Source organism: Poecilia latipinna, unplaced genomic scaffold (assembly GCF_001443285.1).
Source record: "Poecilia latipinna isolate Pla-1442-1.1 unplaced genomic scaffold, P_latipinna-1.0 Scaffold767, whole genome shotgun sequence".
Lineage (NCBI taxonomy): Eukaryota > Metazoa > Chordata > Actinopteri > Cyprinodontiformes > Poeciliidae > Poecilia > Poecilia latipinna.
In genome coordinates, this window is record NW_015113383.1 from 260,833 (window position 1) to 283,971 (window position 23,139).

A 23,139-nucleotide genomic window follows, 5' to 3' on the forward strand; every position below is an offset into this window, starting at 1 on the left:
CCACAAGTACAGCTTTGTTTTCCTTCTTGGTGCACTGGAGCATGCTTTGTCTATTAAATATGCCAATTAATGTGCATCTATTATCTCAGCGAACAAAACTTCTAGTGTATGTTTCCCTTAACATTTTTGAAATCATCCTATTTTCCTGTGGATGCTTGTGATCAAGCACTCTTAAATGCAATGAGCGAAGCTGGAAGTAGGCCGCAAAAAAAAAAAAAAAATCTTAAGGCCTGGTATGTTACACGATCGAAATTGAAAAGCCATGTATACAAAATGAAATAACTTTGCTGCTTACATATACATAGAAACAGAATTAGCATTCTTTCTGTTTTTGCTATGTTTGTCCACATTATGGTATGTCATTGTATCATTATGGGCAGCAGCACTGGATCCTGGCCATTAGTGCTGCAGCAAGAGGCACATATTAGACCTGCTGAATTTAGTGGCAGATGGCAAAACTGTGTGCTCTCCCAAGGGGTGGCAGCCAGCTGGCCTCTTTGCCTCTGTGACTAGGGTGAGCAATAAAGTTGCTACTTTATGTACATAGAAATGATTATATGGCAAAGTTTTGTTTTTTTTTTCTTTTTTTCCCCTGCTTCCTTCTGTGCACTTATTGCACAATGAGTCATGTCATAAATTTGCCAGATGGAACCTTGTTTTGTACAGTTTTCTATTGTACATTAATGTTGTTTAACATGTGGCATATCTCAGTGATATGGGGAGGTCAAGTGCGTCAAGTGATTGGCATTTGAAAAATGTGCAGTGAAACCTTTGAGAAAAAAAAAAAAAAAAAAAAACATTGAACAATAAGAATTAGATTGACAAGTGGGAAAACCTGAAAAAAAAAAAAACATAAAAATTACTGTGTGATTCATTTGGATGCCTTTCCCTTCATATTGCTTGCTCTGAATAGGAGGCTGTGACTAAGCCAGCTGCAAAATATTTGTGTCCAGGCCTATGAAGCACTATTTTTAAACTGTCTGTTGCTAAAGATTTAGACATTTTTTTATGAAATTCACTCTTACTGTGTCATTTAACGTTCGATAATGATTTTCATGATTTATTGACAAGCCTTGTACAAATAATAGAATTTGCATCATGTAAATTTTGGTTCACCATATCGTTTGGGTGAGTCATAAAGAACAAGATTTTGAAGTATTTGCTAACTAACTAACTAACTAACTAACTAGGCAGTAGGTGGAAATTGAAGGCTATCCCAGCAGTCCAGGACAGATTAACAGTCCATGACGTCAATGACAGAACTAATGACATGTTATAATTTATTTTATGTATATTCAGAATATCTGAGAACACAGATTTGTATTTTTCAGGAAGATTTCAATGGGGTTATATCGTCATATTCCATTAATAATTTTTTTTTTTTTTCACCTGCCTTGTGACCAGAATCTCCACTGTGACCAAGTGCTTGACCCAAGCCATTCCACTATCGCTGTGGGTCTTGGCATAGGTCCAGATGACTTACTGTACAATGCAGAGGTGCCCTGTTGTTGACTGTGGAAGTATGTCAGCTGGTAGCCCACTTGTGCCTGAACCTGGATTGAGATAGGCTTCTTTACAGTTTATGAAATATACAAACAGCAGACCGTTACTTGAAAGTTTACATGCTACATGTATTTGCAGCTGTAAATAACCGATTCTTCCATTCAGTGGATGAACATTCCCACCACAGAGGGCTGTGATATATTTATGGCATGATTTTGTGTGTCGCCACTCTGCTTCCTCAGCAGTCGGCTATGCGGTGTTTCTTCCATAGTGAGCCATTTATATTCTTTAATACATTATAGAAGGTCATGGTTTTCTCTATAAAAGAAAAAAAAACTGAAAGAAAAGAAAAAAACCTCGCATTGCAATGCATAAAGTCTAGAATAAAGATAGTTTTCTTGGAACAATAAAGGCTGCAAACTCATATGTCATCGCTGTCTAACCTGAGCTCACCCAACCTGAATGTTAATGTGTTGTGGGGAGAAACCAGATTCCTGGAAGTAAACCTACACATTCAAAAGGGGAGAATAAGAAACTCCACATATATGTCTAAGATTTAAATCAACACTTCCCACAGTGAAGCAGCTAACAAACTTTTTATTACTTTTTATTAGATTAAGCAATAAATATTACCCTTTGCATCAAGATTTCCCACTGTCAAAAGACAGCGAAAAGTCCAATGATAGAGATCTTCTCTCAAGCAGGGCTTAGCCACAAAGCAGTGGTGTTCTATTTGTGCCTGCTAAGCCTGGATGACTGGTTCATTCATACTGATTGTATTTGCTACTAAGTGCACATACAAAAGCTCTAAGTATTAACTATTCTTGCATGACATGAATTACCAGAAATAATGGCTTTAAGTGCAGTGAAGTGTTTTATTTTAAGGGTCCATTAGAAGATAATTAAGAGTTGATGACCTGTAACATTAAAAACTGTAAAGAAAGTCAAAAAGCTTGACATAAAAATGAGCACTTTTTTCAAACTGAACTCCCAACTAAACATTTTTGCAAGTCTGTAAATGTGTGTGAAAATTAGATCACAAATTTGCTCTCATTTTGACACACTTCCTATATTCTCCTTATGGCATACATCTGTGAAATCACCACAGACTAATTATTTGTTCTTCAACTCACAATTTGTTTCCCCTAATATTCTTCTCAGCGGCAGGCAAAATAAGGCCAAAGGTATTCCCATTGATTAGCGTCTTGTGAACTTGGCACCTTTCTACAACAAGGTGAGCATGCCATCCCATTGAATAAATTAATTACCATTTGTCATTTGGGAACCATTTAAATTTGTAAAATTGTGCCTGGGCCAGGCGAGGTTAATTGGGCATTTAGCTCTCAGAGCTCCCCTCAGCACCCAGGAGGAGCTGGTTCCTAAAACAGAAACAGGCTCCTAATAGAGATGGCACAGTGACCCTAGCAATAGAAAACATGAAGTTTCACATCTGATCTTACCAGCCTGTTACTGATGAATGCTTATGAATCCATTTTCATAATCTCATTCCATCCTGCATTTCTTGCTAAGATGGAAGCGAGAAAGCTTGGAGACGCTACTGACTCGTGTTTTGAAACTGCGGTCATGTTCCGCGTGTTTGTCTCTGCCCTGACAGAGACAGATGGACTGGGAGCCACCATATTTACCAGAGGAAGCGGTTTATAGAATACTGTCAGGGGAGAGCGAGTAGTTTCTGAAATGCAGCTTTCAAGTCACAATCATCAATCTCTACACTGCTTGTCTGAATCAGGCAAGCTGGAGCGTTAGTTTATTTGTGATCTTTAAGAGAGGAGTTAGGCTATGCTATTCTGGGAGCTTTGAGACACAAAGACAAAAAGGCCCTAGAGTAACCTAATAACAACAAAAGGAAAAGTAAAACTAACAGAAATTAGTACGTAGGCAGTATGTCACATTCTGTCAATTACACAGTAAAAATAGGACAATGAAATTGGTGGCACTGTGTTATTGAAAGGCCTTTAAACATTGTAAGAAAAAGTGATTTGAATACCATTTTATGTTAGACTCTTGCGCACATTTGCTGCACTTTTGAGTGAAATATCATTTAGAAATATCATAGAAATGGCATACCTATTAGCTTCTTTGTTGTTGTACAAAGCAAAAGGTTATGCTTGTTATAGGCTGTTGCTTAATAATGGCTGTAGTTGAACTGAGAAAATCAAACTTCAGTTTAATCTTTACACTAGAAAATAGAAAACATTTTTCAATTCACAATATATGGAAAATAACAATTAAAAAACAACTACTAAATTTGCCCCATTCCCTTTTTGACTTAATTGCAGTCATGAAACAGCTTGAGCATCAATTTATATCTTGTCCATATTCTAGACAGTGCTTGGGAAATCTTGAAATGGTGTACATTTTGACACATTACTACCACAAACTTGACTTGGATTTTTACATTAGACCATCGCAGACCAGCAAATAATTATTAATTGCAGAAAATAGAGCTGAATAACAACAGTTAATAAATGAACAAATAGTTCTTTGTCATGACCACACCGTCTGGTGTGGCACGCAATTAAATTACTATACATACATTACTATCTAATTAATACACAAATGCATTATATATATATATATATATATATATATATATATATATATATATATATATATATATATAAATAATGTTGCTTGGAACATATATATAGTATAGATAGATAGATAGATAGATAGATAGATAGATAGATAGATAGATAGATAGATAGATAGATAGATAGATAGATAGATAGATAGATAGATATGTGATGGTGTGTGTGAAATTTCTAAGGCTTTGGCCAAAGTAAGCGAGTATTGTGTTTCTTATTCCGAAGACCTACTTTGATATATCATTTCATCTTTTCCTTGTACATTTGTGATCAGTTTTTCCACCTGAAGGCCACCATAAATAACTCCAGCTGAACAAAAGCACATCATGATTTCAAAACAAAACTCTTGTGTTCCTTGCGCATGAAACTGCATCAAGGTGTTTCAAGTCATTTTCCTCCGACTCTGAGCTCTCTGACACCATTTTGCCGCTGAAATACTTTATTCTCTTATGTTTTTGTGTGTGACTTGTCACAATATTCACTCTGTAGAATACCCTTAACGTCAGCACTCATACTTTTCTGTCATCCACAGCTGTTAACAAGATTCAAGAATAACAACAGCCTTAAGGTGTTTACGGTGTAGTGTCTTCAATTATCAGGAGAGCTACCTGCCAGGTTGTGTCTAATTCCTTGCAAGGCGAGAGTGTACACTAACAAGTGTGTTTATTCCTGTCAGCTGTTTTTTCTGCCCAGAGGAAAGCACATACTTAGGCTCACCTGTTCTCCATTAATAGGCTTTATTTATCTGACATTAATTTAACTTAGACTGCCTTGTTCCCCACTTATCCGTTACTACACTTTTAGTCATTCAGTTTGTTTTTTTTTCCTTTAAGTGGAGACTTTGAGGTTTTGTGAACTTAATGGAATCAGTTTGCCATATTTATATATTTTTTCAGTGGGATACATACCTGTAATCTGTGTTAGAAACAGGAATTATGAAAAACCCACAATAGCCTGGAAAAAAAAAACAGAAAAACAAAAAACACACATGCAAGCTTTATAAAGAAAATAAAAAATAAATAACACCAAGATGTTCAATTATACTCTAATTATAAAACCAAAGCTTAACCTTGTTGGAAGCAAAAACTCAAATGAATGAGAAAGGTATTGACAAATTATTTGGATTACTACAGGTGTATTACTGTCCTCCAAATACACTCGATTTATTTATTTTTGATTCTGCTCTACCTGGACTCACCCAATACACACCGCTTCCTTACTTTCACTGAGTGATGTAAGATTTTGTAGAATTTTAATCACATCTGACACACAGTGCTGATGCAAGGACAGCACTTCATGAGTGCTGTCTTCTTGCAGTTTTCCTTAGGCAACAGTCTGTTTTTTTTTTTGTGTGTGTGTGTGTGTGTGTCAATTGCTGTTTGGTAATTAACTGGCATCTAAGACTCTTGCTTGAGCTGATGTGGGAAGAGAGGTAGCAGGCTGTGTTGATTCAGATTAGACATTGCTGTGTACTCATTTTAGTAGTCAGTAAAAGTTTGCATTCGAAACTTGCTAAGACCATGTCTTATCGAAAAGTAGGGGATTAGAGTGAAAACTGCTTAATGACCATCATAAAGCCATTCAGGGCATGAGTCCTTGCATTCAGCTAATTCTGTTACTCCTACAGTCCTACGGAAGACTTCTCAGCATTTTTGCCAAGTGATACCAGCTGAAGTATGCTTTAAAGACATAGCTTGCAGTACATTGCACAAAATATATATTTTTAGTGAAGTACTAAATCACTTTAGTTCTTCAATTTCTATGGAGAAATTGAAAATAAGTTTTCATTTCTCTGCAGTGAATCACTTTTTGCAGGTGACACGTTACAGTGTTCCATTTTTTTTATTTTATTTTTTTGTAAAGTACTTGTGTTTTTTGCTGTTTTGACTGCTCCATGAATATGTAAACAATAGATGTGAAAGAAGCACACTGGGTGAATAAAAACTAAGAAAAAAAAAAGAAAACTACTGGACTGTGAGGAGAAAAGAGAAAATAGAAAAAGAAGACTGTAATAGTCCATCTTAAATTATTTCTCTAGGCACTAGTTCAGCCCTCAAAACTAATCTCTATTATATATATTTTTTTCATTCCATAAAATAATCCCTTTATGGTTTAGAAAAGCTTAGAATTATCTCCACACCTTAGATGCATTTTGCTAAGGACTGTATTATCTAAAATAGTCCCATGTTTCCCCTCTGCTGGATGTATCTTGTCTTTTTTTTTACAAGCCGTCTGTGAATAAAACCGGTCTGTTGCTCCGAGGGAGGGAGAAAATAACCCTTATGACATTTCCCAATTTGCAAATCCTGGCACTATCTCCTCAACCATTCTTCTGGAGTTTTGAGGCTTTGACAAGGTTTCTATGACTGTGTGCAAAAACTGCTGATCTGTTCATATTCAGACTATTTTTGGGTCGGTTTCACAATAACTATTTGACTCATGGGCTTAAAGTTAGATTCTCCAGTCTACAGTTGAAACCAGGTGTTTGCATATAATGTATAAGAAGATCCATTTTGTCATTAACATTAAATCAGACTTATTTTGCCCTACTTTAGGTCAGCTCAGTTTGTTAAAATCATAAACTGAACTGTGAAAATGAAAGCATTGGCAAAATTGGGAAACATTTGTGTTGAATATAATCAACAAAATAAGACACAGCTTTGGTAGCAAACTGCCTTCTGATATATTGTTTTTTTCTCTTGCTGCTGCACAGAATAAAGTGAGGCGACCTTATCCCTATCCTTATCAAAATTCTTACTAAATAGCCAATTAAATTCAAATATCCAGTTCCTCTAAGTTCAAGCTCTGACAAATATCAATTCAGCCAATAGATACAAGGTATTTATTAGATCGTTCCCCAGAAAACTGAGAGAAGACCTGGAACCAGAAGGTCTGCTGACCACAGAGTGCATGCATAACCTTGGTTTCATCTTCTGTACTGTCTCTAATCCTACTTTATCCTTTACATGGATTTTGGGGAAAGCTGGTAATTATCCCAACAATAATTGACCAAGAGATGGGGTACACACTGGACAATTTATAGATCTTCATGCTGATTCTGTTTATTGGAAGAAAGGAAAAAAGAAAAAAAAAACTTTCCACTTTTTCATACAGATAGGTAAGAGAGTGTGCTTCAAGATTAATTTAACTTTTATGACTGTTGCTAGCTGCCCGCTGTATGAAGGATTCATCCCCTTGGACGGGCAGATCAGAGGGATGTACCACCTTGTTATATAAGAAACAAAGCATCAAACTAGCTGTGTTGCTTTACCAAACAGTTTGTGTAAAGGTCAGTTTCCTGATTCAATTTGTGCCTAATACAGATGGATGGACACAAACTGCTTTTAGATTACACCCTCAAGACATTTGGCTAGTAACATAGTTTAAATAGAATATGTGTATTTATGAAGAACAAGGACCAATAGATGCCATTCATCTTTGTCCAAATCAAACATACAATTTGTTGACCTTCCTTTCTAATTATCTAATTCAACAATCTAGTTCACTCACCATATCTTTAAGATGAAATGTTTTCCAAATGTAAAAATGCAACAGTCCTTCCAATGTTCTTATTATTTTTTTCTTTTCAAGGCTGAAAAAAGCTCAAACTTACACAGCAATTTGAGCAGTACTTTTAACGTGACTCCTTTCATTTCACAATATGTTGTATGCCATTTATATACGACACAAATTGAGCATTAATTGATTACCTACATAAAACCAACAGTGAGGCTGTTTCAGTAGGAAAGTCTAACTCCGTCTTGTCTCAACAAGCTAGATCAGGGGTCAGCACCCTTTAGAACTGTTTCTGTCTTGTCTTGCTAAATGCAATTTGTTCCGAGTCACAAAGTTACACCATCCTTTGAAAAAGTTTATTCATTCAATAGAAAAGTCACTCGTTCTATAAAGATGAAAAATCAGGTCGAACAATGAAGACAGCAATTAGAACATGGTCATCAATGGGGCCTTGCAGACCACCAGCACTTCCCAGTGACTGTTCCATGTTTGCCCGTTTAGAGCATTTTGACCTACCTTAAGAATTGTATGGTACTGTGCACTTTAAATGTGTTTAGAGCAAAAGATTAGCGATAAGTAGCTTAGTTGTTTTTGAGCAGGATCTGTATGATGGGGTTAGGGCCGGTAGCAATAGCAAGAGCAAGGCAGTTTTCAGTCTAAATCCGTGTACATCTGCGCCCTTCTGTGCAGTTTGCAAATTCTTTCTTTGCATACAGTGCTGTGTTCATTTAGACTTCATCCTCAAACAAATATTGGCTTGTAAATATAAAAATACAGGTTTTAGATGATGGTTTAATTATTAACCAAGTCAATCCGGCACTGTGTTAAAAACTAACCAAGTCAACCCAAGTCTATGTTGACCTCATCCCTTGTCATGCCACCCTTTGCAAAAGTGATTGCAATCAAATCTTTGCAAAAACGGTCAATACGTTTTTTTCCATCAATTTAGAGGAATTATGGCTCATTCATTTTTGTGGAATTGGTTTAAACCGTTAATGACCTATTTAATGCACATTTCACACAGTCTATAGAAAGATTTTGACAAAGTCACTCCAAAATCTTCAAATTATTGAGCTTGAGCAATTCAGATGCATTTGCTGGCATGCTTTGGATCGTTGTCCAGCAGCATAACTCAAGTGCATCTTATCTTTTGGCCAGGAACTGATGGTTAGAAATTCTCGTTCAAGATTTGATGCCATTAAAGTGTCACCTCAAAATTTTGTGAAACATTTCAATGAGAAATTAGATACCTTTTATTGATTATTCAATCAAATTAACACAGATTATTGAGCTCCCCTTCACCAGTAAAAGGAAGAAGTGATTCAATGAACATATTACACAAAAAGTCATCTGCCAAGATCAGAAGCTCTTTAAGCATCGATGCAACAGTGCAAGAAAATGACACCACCTAGTGCTCTGATGTGTGTCTACTTAAATGCGTTTCTGTCAGTTTATTGTCTGCAATCTTAAACACAAGACGATACAACTAAATCCGTTTTAATGACCCATTAAAACACACTTTGCAACATGTGTAAGGTTAAAGCATTTCTAAGGAAATGCCTAAAATCATAAATTGAAGAGCAGTTTACTCGTTCCAAAATTTCAGACTAATCGGCGTAGCTTGATAGCACTTATGGGATGATCATAACTTGCCTTTACATGGGGTACTGCGGTGCAGTATGAATAATAAAGTAATAGACAGATGGAATTGTATTGACATAAATTTATGCAATAGTTTTGGGGCCATTGGAAAAACTAAATCTGACTTTAATTGCATAAAGTCAGTCTCAATATTCTGACCATAATTCTAGATGCCATCATCTCCAATAATGACAGATGTGTGAGTTACGGAGACGAAGAACTAACCTTTTTGGAGAAACATGTCAGATTGAAGAGATTATTTTTAACTTGACAAATTAAACAAAAAAGTAAAGTAAAAGCATGTTAATTATTCAACAGAAGAAAACGTTGTGGTCAGAGAATGGATTTTGCTCTTACTGACCTTGCCGCCACAATAATAGTAGGTGATTTTTTTTTTTTTATTTTAAATAAATGTCTTAAATGTATAATACCTTATGTACTAAACACCAATAGATTCTACATAAGGAAACTGTACAAACAAGCCTTTCACTTCTTATTAAATATAACATTTTAATGAGAAATAGATTATTATATGAAACATTCATTTAAAATTAGCTGATATAATAATCCCAACAAAAAGGCAAAATAATTACATAGGCAAGTTATTAGGTGTAAAAATGCTCAGACATAATCATGGATACATGTACAATAAGCAACACTGTGGTAGCAAAATGCCATACAAGTAAATGTGCTTGTCTTATGGACCTTGCAAGTGGCTTAAACTAAATTGCAGTATACAGTTTGTTTATCATATAAAACAGTCATAGATGGTCATGAGTCTAATCAGGTATATAAGACATGGCTGCCCTGTATTTTGTGCTAATGTACTCGGAGGGCATTTTTTTGAAATAATCTTTGTATTTCCTTTTAGTATTGATAATTCATCATAGTGTTACTGTAACACAGCGTCGTTACTGTGATAGAGATCCTATTTACACATACATTGTACAACAGGGGACAAAAATATGAACCATCCCTTTGAAATATCTGTTGGCTTGGTCTTGTAATCAATCCCCCGCCACCTCATGCACAAGCCTCCTCTTAAGGTTTAGTCTTCTGGAGAAGTTGAAACCAATATATTTGACCTACATTTATGGTCCTAATAATGAAACTAAATTATTCTCATTCTTTTTTTTTTTTTTTTTAAATGTATGTTTTTCAACTCTAACCATATTAAAGGGATCGATAACAGGCACTTAATAATAATAACAAAAAATAAATAAATAAATAATAATAATAATTTTGTAACAGTTTATTTGGATAGTCCAATACTGAATACTTGATAAATGCGGGATGCATTTTCGTGGCCAATTAGTCTGCTTGTTTTACTTTTTACTGTGTCTCAGTGTTGATACTTCTGTGTAAATGGATCATCTTTACCTTTTCATTGATTTATACAGTGAGTGCAATTTCACAATTTAGCTTTTTGTTTTTTCTTTTGTTTTTTACGTCAGGATTAGTAGGTTTTAAAGCCAGGGGGGTGGAGGACGTGAAATGCAATGTTCAACCATGATTGCCGCACTGGTTACAGCATTTTGCAGAGATGTTGAGCCTTTGAACATACATCTACAGTAAAACTACAATGGAGACAATAGCTTAACATGCATAAGCACCAAGTAATACCACAACACATGTACTTTCAATGTATGGCATTGTAGCAGCATTGTTATGGTTGTTTCTTTACATAACCAAGTAACCGACAATCAGTGGTGATTATACTAAGCTATTTACGCTCCAGGGAGTTTATTCAAGAGATGACGCAAACCTTCTTTGTGTGTGTGTGTAAAGTCACTAATGCGCTCAAGAAATCAGGTGTAACATGGAAATATATCAACTGAGACACAGCGTTTCTTTTCCACTGGCTTGCAAAAAACTGAGAGAGACTGGCAGTGTCCAAAAAAGAGCCAATAATAAGCTAAACATTTTTACAACTAAGAAGTATTGTCTTAAACTTTAGCTAATAGCTTTCTGAATGAGATAATCCAGGTTACTGATGGCTAATATGAAGGAACAAATCCTTACTATCATCTTTTCAAGAAAATTAATCATGTTGAGATTTGTTGCCAAACAATTACCAAGCAATTCTTGATCTAAAGTAGTAAAAGGGCTTAAAGACAGACAGACAGCAGGGAAAACAAAAACCACAGACTATTGAATAAATAACGAAAAAAAAGTGAAATTATGATGACACCAAACCAGAAATGACTGCATTACATTAATTCTGGAAGCTCGGCCAGATAGATCAAGAAAAAGCTGGCTTTGTGTTGAAGAATGCATTGAAATCGACTGAAATTGGAGCTCCCAAAACCAATTTTATTAAATGCTTTTGTGATTCCAATTTCATTGTTGCTTGCGTCAAGTCCTTCACAACACAGGATGATTTGCACATCTATGTCTTGAAATGTTTCCTCCAAATTTGTCTCACAACAATAACAGCAGTTATTGGTAAAGAACACAAGAAAATACAGCACAAAAAGTACACATCATGATATTAACAGACATTAAATTAACGACACAACAAAAAAATATATCAAAAAAAAGAAATGATTTCTTTTTTTTAAAATATATGAGTAGTTTTTTTTTTTTTTTTTTTTTTTTTTTAAAGCTGACACATTTACTCCATAAGCTAATTTGTGTTTCAGGGGACAGCAATATATAATATATATTTTTTTTATGTGACACTTTGTAAAAGAAAATATTGGATTTGCACAACAAACCATGTTTGTTTTTGCAGTGAACATTTAGTGAATGAGTCCACTTGCAGATATCAATCACATCGTTGTGTTTCAGTATTGGATTACCAAAATAAAATGTGACAATCAAATACATAGGTAGTGTTTTATGTTTAAGACTGAGTGTGTTGAACACAGTTGCAGTTCTTTTTATACCTCCAGCAACATGCAGAAAATGTCAAACTTCTTAGCTCAAAACAAAAAAAAAAAAGAGAGAAAGTTTTACATGTGGTCATAAAAAGCTTACGGAGTAACACTTTCAAAAGGTATTATAAGCTTTAATATAAGATTTTCTTTTTTTCCTGCAGCACAAAATACAAGTTCAATGGCTTTAACGACACAATTTCACTCAACATGTTATGTCTCCACTCGTCATTTTCCTTTTTGCTGTGCTCTTGTCTGAAATCTTCTGAGAGAGTTGAACAAAGACATATAAATGGAACAGGTACAGGGTGAACTTCATGACTTACTGTATGTCTACCTCAGGGAAGTGTATGGCTTTAGGTTGTCTTGCAAATGTGGCTGAATGATGAATGTTTACATTTTGCTCTCAGTGCTGAAAAGCTCCACAGATCAGCAGTCACAACATGTACATTTTGCAAAGCTGTACAAAATAGCATTGATTGTTATAATCTTCAGACCACAATATTGCATTCACGCACCAGGAGGTATACTGCCTTGTGAAAAAAAAAATAAAATAAAAAAAAATAAAACCCAACAAAAAAACACACAGCTGGAATTTCATACACGGTGGGGGAGAAAAGCGCTCAAAATGCAAGATTCAGCAGAGACTTGGGTCAGTCTCAAGTGACACATTCAATTAAACAGCGTTAAGCATTAAGCCCCCCCCAAAAAAAATAAAATAAAAGAGGTTTACAGACACACTCGCACACATTCACCCACACATATGTATATATAAACAGCTGGCTTTTGTTTTCAACATGACTATCCATTACTGCCCTGCTGTGTGCCTCGTGTATCAGAACAATGACAGTGTTAAATACCTTTCTAAAAGCAATGCAGATTCACTGTGGGTTCTGAAACGTAAGAAATGTGATGACTACTTACTCGCTAGAGCTTTAAATTCCTTACAATGTATAAACATTTTAATACTAAACTGTCTGTTATGTTTGAAATACTTTGCCCAGTAGGTGAAATAAACTGAAATCTGGTCTGCCATTGTGTTTTCTGTACCTTTAAAAATGTCATCTTTTTTTTTTCCTCAAGAAAGAATGGCAGTATCAGATGCAACCTTTGATCCCTTATGTTATAATCAAGGCCTCCTTTTCATCCAGTACATATATATACTTGCTTTTTTTTTCTCCACGTTCTCTTTTTAAGGTTCTTTAAGGGAATTACAGACATGCTGGGACAAATATGATACAGTCCATACAGTGTTTCCATTGATCTTTTTTCATTTTTTTTTTTTTTTTATCTGCCAGAAAAGCTTTTCATCACTGCCTCTTTCTCTTTTTTTTAAGAATTATACTTACAAAGTTAATATTACATCAAAAGGCAGAAAAGGTCAAAAAAGAAAAGAGAAAAAAATAAGACTAACATCTCCTTGTAGTTAATTAGTTGGGTGTTTCTCTGTTGCTTACCGTCCTTAACATTAATGTTTTTACTCAACAAAGTTTTGCAGTCAGGTGGTCTGATTGTTTGAGTATTTCTGTGCTGTACATGTCCAAGGCATGGTTCACTCGAATCATCTCGCTGTTGTTGAGCTTCAGCCTATGCTTCAGCATACAAGAGAAAAGGTCCAGCTGTGGTTTGCCGGGTGCAGAAGGGGGGGCTAGGCGGTTAATCCGATCCCTAATGTCCAGCAGCAGTAGCATCACAGATGAGGACGAGTAGAACTGAGTTCCTTGTGTATATGACTGGTTAACCTGCTGCACGGCGCTACGCAGCAGGTCGGCGTTAAACCGCAGGCTGTAACCAAACACCTGGATATCGGAGATCTTTATGTAGATCTGCCGCTTGTTGGGGTCCGCGAGATCCACCGGACCCTGTCCCGTGTCGTTACGGAGGCCAGTCGGAACCTTAGCACGGCTGCGCAGGTAAATGTGCACAGTCTCAAAGAAGGTCTTCCACCTGTTACCCAGCAGGAGGGTCCAGTTGAAGCACTGCGAGTTCTGCAGTCGCACCTTTTCCCACCGTGGGTAACCGTGTTCACCAAAGGGCATGCTCCAGCCTTCTGAGTGGCTGCCACTGAATGGGTTAACATAAACAAAGAACATGGGATCAATGCTGCTGTTTCGCATCTGACAGATCTTCATTGACAAACCGATGATCATGTGGAGGTAGTCCATCCGATTTTTGTTACTTTTCAGAGTCAGGGACATACGCTTGCGCCATCGCGGGTCGAAGAATGTCTCCAGCCGGATCTCATTGCTGATGAAAGTGGTGTGTATGTACAACCGTGAATCCATTTTCTGCAGCAAGTATTTCAGCTCCAGGTCCTGAAAGTCCAGATCGGTTTCAAAACTGATGAACTGCTCGCTGCGTTCTGAGTCCACATTCTGCGGCTCGCAGCGGCCGCGGTACAGCTTGTAGCCTTTGTTGCAGGAGCCACATTGTGAGATGTTGGCCAGGCTGCACATGGCACAGCTGTTGTTGCCGCCTATGACACACGGGATGGGTCGCTGACACAAAGTTGCACCTGTGTGGCACACACATGCCTTTTGGCTCTCCAGGAAGGTCCCCCAGAACCCGTTCTCATTGCAGTACAGGAAGGACTGAACCCTGTTGAGCCACTGCATCACAGATCTGGAGAGATAGAAGGAAAAGAAAAAGAACAAAACCATGAGCAGCGAGTAGAATTTTGATTAGGTCAGATATGCGTGTCTTTTTTTGGTTGTTTTGTTTATATGAAACGGCTGCTCTCTATATAAAACACTCAGCATAAAGTTTGGAAGAAAAAAATATGATGTCCCTCAAGGGAAAAGAATTGCATTATGATAGGAAGCATTAATTGCTATTCTTATCTAGTGTATTCTTTCCCTCAAGGCATCTAGCCTTGTCATCTTGACAGTGCTGTAGCTTCTTTTCTGACTAGAGGAGGTGACTTCTGATTTCTCAGAGAAGCTGGCAAGTGAAGGTTAGTTTATATATTATTGAAGTTTTGTATAATAACTCTGACGTTTGACACTGCATTCTGAGCAGGGCAAGTAAAAGCAAAGTCTAAAATATAGCTTCATTTAAAAGTACACAGAACCACATATTGCTTTTTGGCGTTTTTTGATCAAACTGAAAGGCAAATGAAAATCCTTCCTCTGGTTCTTATTTTCTTACTGCAGACTGAGAAATGGACAAGTGTTAGGTATTATGTTTTCTTCAAGGCAATCAGAAAAACTTTTATAGATGTTAATTATAAAAATGCATTATTTTTTCAAAAGTGTTCAAAATGTGCTTTCTTGTCAAGTGAAATACATTGACAACAATGGTTGTTTTAATGAAAAAGAAAAGAACTTAATGAAATTCGAAGACAAATTAATTATTGATCTCCAGCAATGTCAACATATTCAACATGTTCTTGATGTTGGCATGATCTATTTAGATTTATTTCTTTTAGAGTTCAAACACTGGAAAAAATAATGATTTCCAGTTAGGATTGTTTTTTTTGTTTTTAAACTTAAAAAAGCTTTGGGATAATTCTTCAGTAGTTTCTTGGTGTCTGTGCCGTACCACTGGCGATCTCTGTTAGCTCATCTTTGTTTACTGTCATTTCCTTCACATAGGATCAGAGATACAATTCAATCTTTAATCAGTTCTGTCCTTTTGCTTGTGTTTCTCTATATGCGTATCTATTTTTCTAAAGGCATTAACACTTTTGGCAAACCTTGTCTTACAGCTTTTTCTTCTGTCAATAAAATTTCAACTTATAAATGTTCTGTTCTTTGCCAAGTTCTACAATTGATTAAGCCTACGTCCAAGTGTATAAATCACACACCACGGACTATTATGTCAACAATATTTATACTCACACTCAGCTCAAATGTACGTATTATTTAAGATACATTAAAGCATGAAAATGTAGCAGGGTGTATAGCAGCCAATAATGTAATAGTGGCTGATAATGTGATGCATGCCAGGAGAATAATTCTTTTATAGTAACAAAGCTAATTAAACAACAATGCATCAGAGATATTATTATGTGGCAATAAGAAAGTCACATTTTATCCATCATGTTATATGGTAATACATTGTTCACTAGTAAATACATTACTGGTATAGAAATAAAAATATTAAACCATCACCAATAATGACACACCTCAGAAACAGGACTACATAACTTGGAAATAGAAGATTTTTAGCTTTTTTTTGTTTTTTATTTATTTATTTTTAAATCAAATATGGGTATCTTAATCTTCCTGTCAATCCATCAAGGGTGAGTGCTGACATAAGAAGTTATTCAACAGAATCTTTATTTTAAATATTGGGGCTTTGGGAGATATGCTAGTCAGTAATTTCATCTATGGAAAATATAGTTATTACATTATTTTTATGCCACACCATTATTATAATAACCCAGCCAATGGTTATTATATAATCTTTAGGCTTTACTTTATAACATTAATGGTATGTTATTATTTTATTACCTTTATTACATATAGATGTGCAAAATTATTGTTAATGGCCAGTGCTTAAGCAAGCAAATAATAATAATAATAATAATAATAATAATAATAATAATAATAAACTAATGGTTTGAGCAAAAATTGTTAGACTGACAGGACAGAAATCTTGTTTGACACAAACCTTTCGGTGTCCATTTTTGTAGTGGACGTTTTGATTGATGCTAAGTTGTTATAAAGAGTGAAAAGTGATCTGATGAGAAAGAAATGCAATCAAAAAAAATCTTTGCTATTCCTTTTGGCCCTACGACAAACCGAAATACTATAAGTATATCTATGAGCTCAGAAAGAGTGTTAATGAGGACACGGCAGCTGTTATCAATCTGTCATTCTGATTGGATTAGAACAGAACGTTTGCTTTAAAAGGGAATGGTGCTTGACATCCTCCCTCTCGTCTTAATCATGGCTGACTTTCAGAAAACACATGCTAACAGCATTGGCTTGCTTTAATAGGGACTTCACGAGTCAAATTATTCAATTATTGAATCACCAAGAACTTCAAGGAGAAAGTTTAGAGCTGCAGTATGTGAGTTTTATAAACACGTTTCTTTAAATATCTGTTAAAACTATCACTATTTACTGACAGCATGATATGAGACAAATGATCTGTGAAAAAAAAAAAAAAGTTCCTCTGCCTCCTCCATGTGATCCTACAGCCATCTGCAAAAATACACCACTCGGTCAGAAACAACCAATCAGAGCCAGGAGGAAGGTCTTAGCACTATCGTCTTGCAGTCTCAAAGCTATTGGTTTGATTCTTCCTGCCACATGTCGATGTGCCCCTTGGCAGATAGGAAGGAAACTTGGGGCTGCCTATTGATCTCCAGATGAGTGTATGAATCCATGCACATTTGACAGATCGATTGGTTGAATGTGGCTCTATGAGTGAATAGCATTTCTAGACATAAAAATGCTCTTTCCTATGATTGGAATTTCTAGAAATCCTTTTCTTTGATTAGAAAAGCATTTTCAGTGAGTCATGTGACATACCAAAAATAAAGCATCCAGAGATCATCCATTTGTTAGGTACCTTTCATCCAAAAGAATGGCTCTTTTCTAATTCTTCCCCAAAACACTGTCATGAATAAGTGGGCATGAAAACAAAATGATAAATGGCTCTATAGTGATAATAAGAGAAGGTATCTTACATTCATTTAATTAAAAAAAATGCAATTTATCCAAGATATGTTTACTGAAAACCTACCTACAAAGGACTTATGATATGTGCCATGTTAAGTAGAATTTATGACTCTTTTGTTGTATGGAGACTGAGGTATTAAAACGGGTTTGACCCTGGACATGAATAATTAAACCGAGCATATAAACTGGATGCAAATGACTTGGCTCGGAATGATGCAACTCCATATATGTCACTATTAATCATTTACATGAAGATTCCTACGTTCGTTGTACCTGAAGCAAGCTACTAATAAAGAAAATGCACTAGTAAATCTATTTAGGGGTTCCACTGTGAGCGATCACAACAAGAATTTATGATGGTTGTAATGAATGGAAACACAGACCAGAGCAATGGTAAACTTTCTATGTGTAGTTTTTTTATTATAGCTACCTAATAATACGCTACCTTCCTTACATCAAGTGAAATATTTACTTACTGGCTGTAACTTTCTACAAGTGGGATAGCAAATAGTCAAAATTCTAAGCTGTAATTTTGGATTAGTTTGCTCTGTATCATTGTGCCTAAATAAATACAACAACAAAGTTCCTCTTTTATTATCATGAATCCATTTTGTAATTAAACTAAGAGCTGCGAGGGACCCAATTTATCTTTTGGCCCATTAGTAAGAATACATGTCTGTGCAAGAAAATTAAATAAAACCTGCTTCTTTGAAGTTTCATTAAGACCAACAACATATTACAGTACTTCTATTTTTAACTAAAGTATGAATATGCTGTTAATTTGCTCAATATGCAATGCCCCAAGCACTGAAACACCATTAAGTATGTTCTCTAGGCAACACGGCATAACAGCAGCTTTTACTTTTCCGTTTCCTCATCTAATTTTCTTCTGCAGAACATTGCAGCACTTACACAAATGCAACCCAAGACTGTCTAAAAAGCATTGGGTTCTTATGTCTTTTGTGTATGACATACTTATATTTGCCACCAAGACAATGACATTGACGTTCTCTTCTTATCTCAGTAGCATCAAGCCATTAGCACTTTGGTGGGTTTAAGTGTGTTGTCATGTGCATTTTTAAAATTTCAATATGTACAGTAGAAGTGCTGTAGATGTTAATGGGAATGAAAATGAGGTCAAATGTATAACTGTCAATTTTACATGCATGGTTCCCATGAGGACGTCCACGATTCCTAGCTTATTTATTAGACAGGTATTGTTCCAGAGACTGTCTTGTAGGTGATGTAATCAAAAGCCTCTCTGAAGTGTCTTTATTTAAAGGTTGGAAAGTCTCTTACAATAGGAATGCAGGATATTTCAAATCCTCAATTAACATAACATCACAGTACATATTCAAGTAAAGTTTTAAATTGTAGTATGTTAAGGATTTCATTGCTGTCCTTTTTAAGGGTCAGATGTAAAAATGGGAAGATTTCAAATTACTTCTTTGCTGGGGTATGTAGCTAATGTGTATCAGGTCAGCTGTCTTACTAAAGACTATTTATTATTTATTTTGATCATGTTCTTCAATGTTAGAGGTTCATATTCATTTTCTTGATATTTGTGTGTTCCCACAAACTTCTAACAATAGTTTGCTGACACTTTTGGCATGTCTCTTGGCAGATCAGTTGTAACAGAGGCAGGTTTGTAGGTCTTCATATGCACATTCATCTCTGCCCACAGATTTTGAATGAGACTGAGATTTGGGCTTTATAATGGTAATAGCTAAGAAAGCTTTCCACTTGTTGATATCTCATGATCCTGCCGCCTTCTGTGCTTCACAGCTGGATGGTGTTCCAAGGTTTGTAAGTTTTTCCCTTTTTCCTTCAAATGTAATGATTGCCTTTATGGACAAAAACATCAGGCCACAAGACATGTTTACAGAAACTACTTTTTCTTTTTTTTTTCTTTTTTTTGCATTTGTCAACTGTAATTCTGTCTCTATTATGTTCAATGATGGAGAAAATACTTATTTCCTTTTGAGTGTCTGTCATGGCTACTCAGAATTAGCTCCAAAAAAAAAAAAAAAAGAAAAGAATGTCAGAGTAGTTTCTGAGGAGGAGGTTCTCGACACACTTAAAATAAAAAGCACTCGCAGAGAGGTTTCTGGTTCAACTTATAAAAGTAACAGAAATATTCTCCAGGCTGACTTCATACAAAACTCAAATATAAACGTCATTTTGTGATACAAAAATTGTTGCAGTCGTCACTCCATCACTGCAAAACAATCAGACCAAGCACAGCAGCTGTCTTTTCTTCTTAATCGCAGCAGGAGGTTGACCTAACTAGGAAGAGGCCCTAAGCAAAAAATAAATAAATAAATAATAGCTCATCTACCATCTGTAATCATTAGCATCATTTTGGATCAATAATAACATCATTTAGCAAATAAGTAAGTTGTTAAATACTTAATAGGCTCCAACAGTGGCCTTCAGGTTTTTCTGTGTGTCTGGAAGGACCATTTCTGGTTTTAAGTGTTTTGCAACTTCATAGTGATTTTCTTTGGGATTGGTGTGCATTTAGTTCGATCCATCTTCTCTTCAACTCTGATCGTCTTCCACAAAAACATTCCTAAAGAATCCTATGGTCATCCTAAATATGTATTTCAACAATAATCCGTGCCACTCTCCTATTGTATAGGGATAATATTTGTCTTGTTAACAGGCTCCCTCACCTGAGCTTTGGAGCTTAGCTCCTCCTCCAGAGATACTTTGTCATTATCCTATCACGTCACATTGATTTGCTGTTCTGTGTTGCTCTGCCACATAAAGATAGACTAAAAATTATGGTTGCAACATGAAAATATAAAACAAAAGTCTAAAGGGTAAACATACCTTTACAAGACACTATGTGGGCTGATATGTACTGAATAAGCTTTGCTTACAATTACCTGTTACAGGCCGCAGAGGTAAGGCATGAGACTTGGAGCCTTTATTGGTAACAGAAGAGCACTTTATTTCAGTAAGAGAAGGGTAACGATGAGAGCTGATGTTTAATGATTTATGGCATGACTGACTGCCAAGCTAAACTCACAGCAGGTGAAAAAGCTTTTACACAGCTTTCTAGCATTGCATCTTTGAAACAGTCATAAAGGATCAAACACCTCTGTTCCAAAATGAACAATGAAAAATGAACATGGGGAGTTTGAGTTTGAGGGGAAATTGCATTGTGCACAACAACCGCAACTCCCCTGCAGAACATATATGAGACCTAAAATATACATGATGAAATCAAATAAATCCACCATCTGATGCAAAGCTGTTTCACACAGGCAAACAAATAAACAAGCTGCTCTTATTTCCTGTGCCATCAGGCACTCTCGATGTTTACTCCACGGAAGAGGAAGCACATACTGCAGTTCTTTGATAACACTTCAGAACAGACCCCATGCCAACTCTCACACAAATGTGGGTGTGATCCTTTCTGTCAGGGACAGAAGACAATGGCTGATTTTCAGGCCACTTAAATCAATATTTTACATATTCTTTCCCCATTTTTATGGTGACATAACTAATGCTGGACAGTTTTTTTTGCTGGCATTTCATCTGGCACTCCCCATTTTGTGTTTTTCCTTTTTTTTTTGAGTTGTGTTTTTTGATTTGCGAGAGCAGATTGGGGAAATTCCTGAAAGTTCCTGCAGCGTTGACACTGTGGCACATCAGCAGCAAGGCTCTTAAGCTGCAACTGCAGTACGTGGTGACAGATGTGTGCAATGACCTAACAAGAAAACTCCCACAGCTACATTTTCTTTTAAGACTGCTAAGTGAAATAACAAGAGTAAGCTACAGCGTTTTGTGCATGTGCAAGTCTCAGCACTAAATAGATTTGATATAAAGTAAAAGCACAGCATTGAAGAAAAATGTATTAGAAATTGCATGTTTGATTACTGTGCTATACAAAAAAAAAGGTATATCCAGCAATATTATTTTATTTAAAAAATAATAACATAAACACCAAGTCTTTGGTTCAGTAAATCCCCATGGATATTATTTTCGCTCACCTCTCTCTTGGCATTTGGTGGCTGGGATTGTGAAGACAGCGGATGCTGAGGCTGAATAGCTTGCGGGCGGTGCGCTGGATTTTGAGCCGCTGGATCTCCAGGGAACTCTGAAGGAGTCTGTAACGGGCCTGCAGGTCCCAGTCGCTGCCCCACAAAAGATGCACACTGCTGATGGGCAAAAAATGAGTGGACGGGAGTCTCTTCAGGAATGACTTGAACTCATCTAGAGGACAGTGGAGGGACAAGATGGGACAAAACAAAACGTAACACAGGATAAAGACTGAAATTCAACAGAAGTAATTTGCAGCCAGATGAAGACAAATTTACTGACACAAAACATTTAACTATGACTATTCCTCATTACACAGTCTCTTACAGACAGGCCAGAGTCCTGAGTCCTCTCTTTTGCACTTTATTCTGTAGTATAACCCTAACATATTAAGCTTTAGGGACTGAGATGACATAGAATGAATTTATTGAACAGTTTTATTGTTGATTTAGCAGAATGTTTTTAATATTTACACCTCAAATCTTTTTTATCTTACTGGTAGAGTTCACCAGACTATTATTTAATATGTCCTAGTATTTCATGATGAGATGTACTCCCCATGGAGGAGAAACAAGGCCACAGTATTATGAACGCTTCACCAAACTGAACAGTGGGATGAGCTGTTTTGTATTCAGATGGTCATTCTTTGTTTCATATCAAACCCACTTTAAGTGGAAAGCTCAATTTTAGTCTCACCTAACCAAAGCACTCAATCCAAGCAGAATTCAGAAAACTCCACATATCCGTTTGTGATGGTAGGGCAGACTATGCTTTTGCTTTTTTTTTTTTTTTAGCATATTGTATGGTATATAGACAGCATTCAGTCGCTGTCGTGAAGACTTAGTAAACTCAAGGGTATAATTTGTTGGTGTAAAAATGCAGTTTAAAAAACCAATTAAAGGAGAAATGTGACTGAGTTATTTTTCACTGTATAAAAGTAGTAAAAAAAATACGATCCACATTTGAAGATCATTGTTTTCCTATTCTTTAAAAGTTGCCAATGATGTTTTCCTCTGCATCTTTGGTTTGAAAATTTAAGGCTGATTCTGTTGTTCAAGTGCAGAAAATAAGACTCTGGAAGTGGTAATCATCCTGTCCTCTCAGCTCTTGGGTACCTAGATTACTGCCCCCACATTTTCTTCAGCCAGTCTTAGTGGTTGTCCAAGTGGCTATCACACAGCCTAGGATAAAATTTTCTTGTTTCCTCTTGAGACCACTGTTTTGTTTTGTTTTTGTTGATTTCTTAGCAACAATCGATTTAAGATGTTTCTTAAAATTTAACTAAAATTATTTTATGCCTGTTCGCATTGTGAT

At 36.0% G+C, this 23,139-nt stretch overlaps 1 protein-coding gene across 1 annotated transcript in view; it reads right to left on the bottom strand.

Moving 5' to 3' along the window:
* Positions 1-13,221: 13,221 nt before the first annotated feature.
* Positions 13,222-23,139, bottom strand: part of brinp1 (bone morphogenetic protein/retinoic acid inducible neural-specific 1) — a 61,959-nt gene continuing 52,041 nt past the window's right edge. The window contains exons 5-6 of the mRNA XM_015046172.1: positions 21,777-21,999; positions 13,222-14,767 (exon numbers count right to left, since the gene is read on the bottom strand). Coding sequence (XP_014901658.1) covers positions 13,627-14,767; positions 21,777-21,999 — 1,364 coding nt within the window. The 3' untranslated portion in view covers positions 13,222-13,626. The remainder of the gene's footprint in view (positions 14,768-21,776; positions 22,000-23,139) is intronic.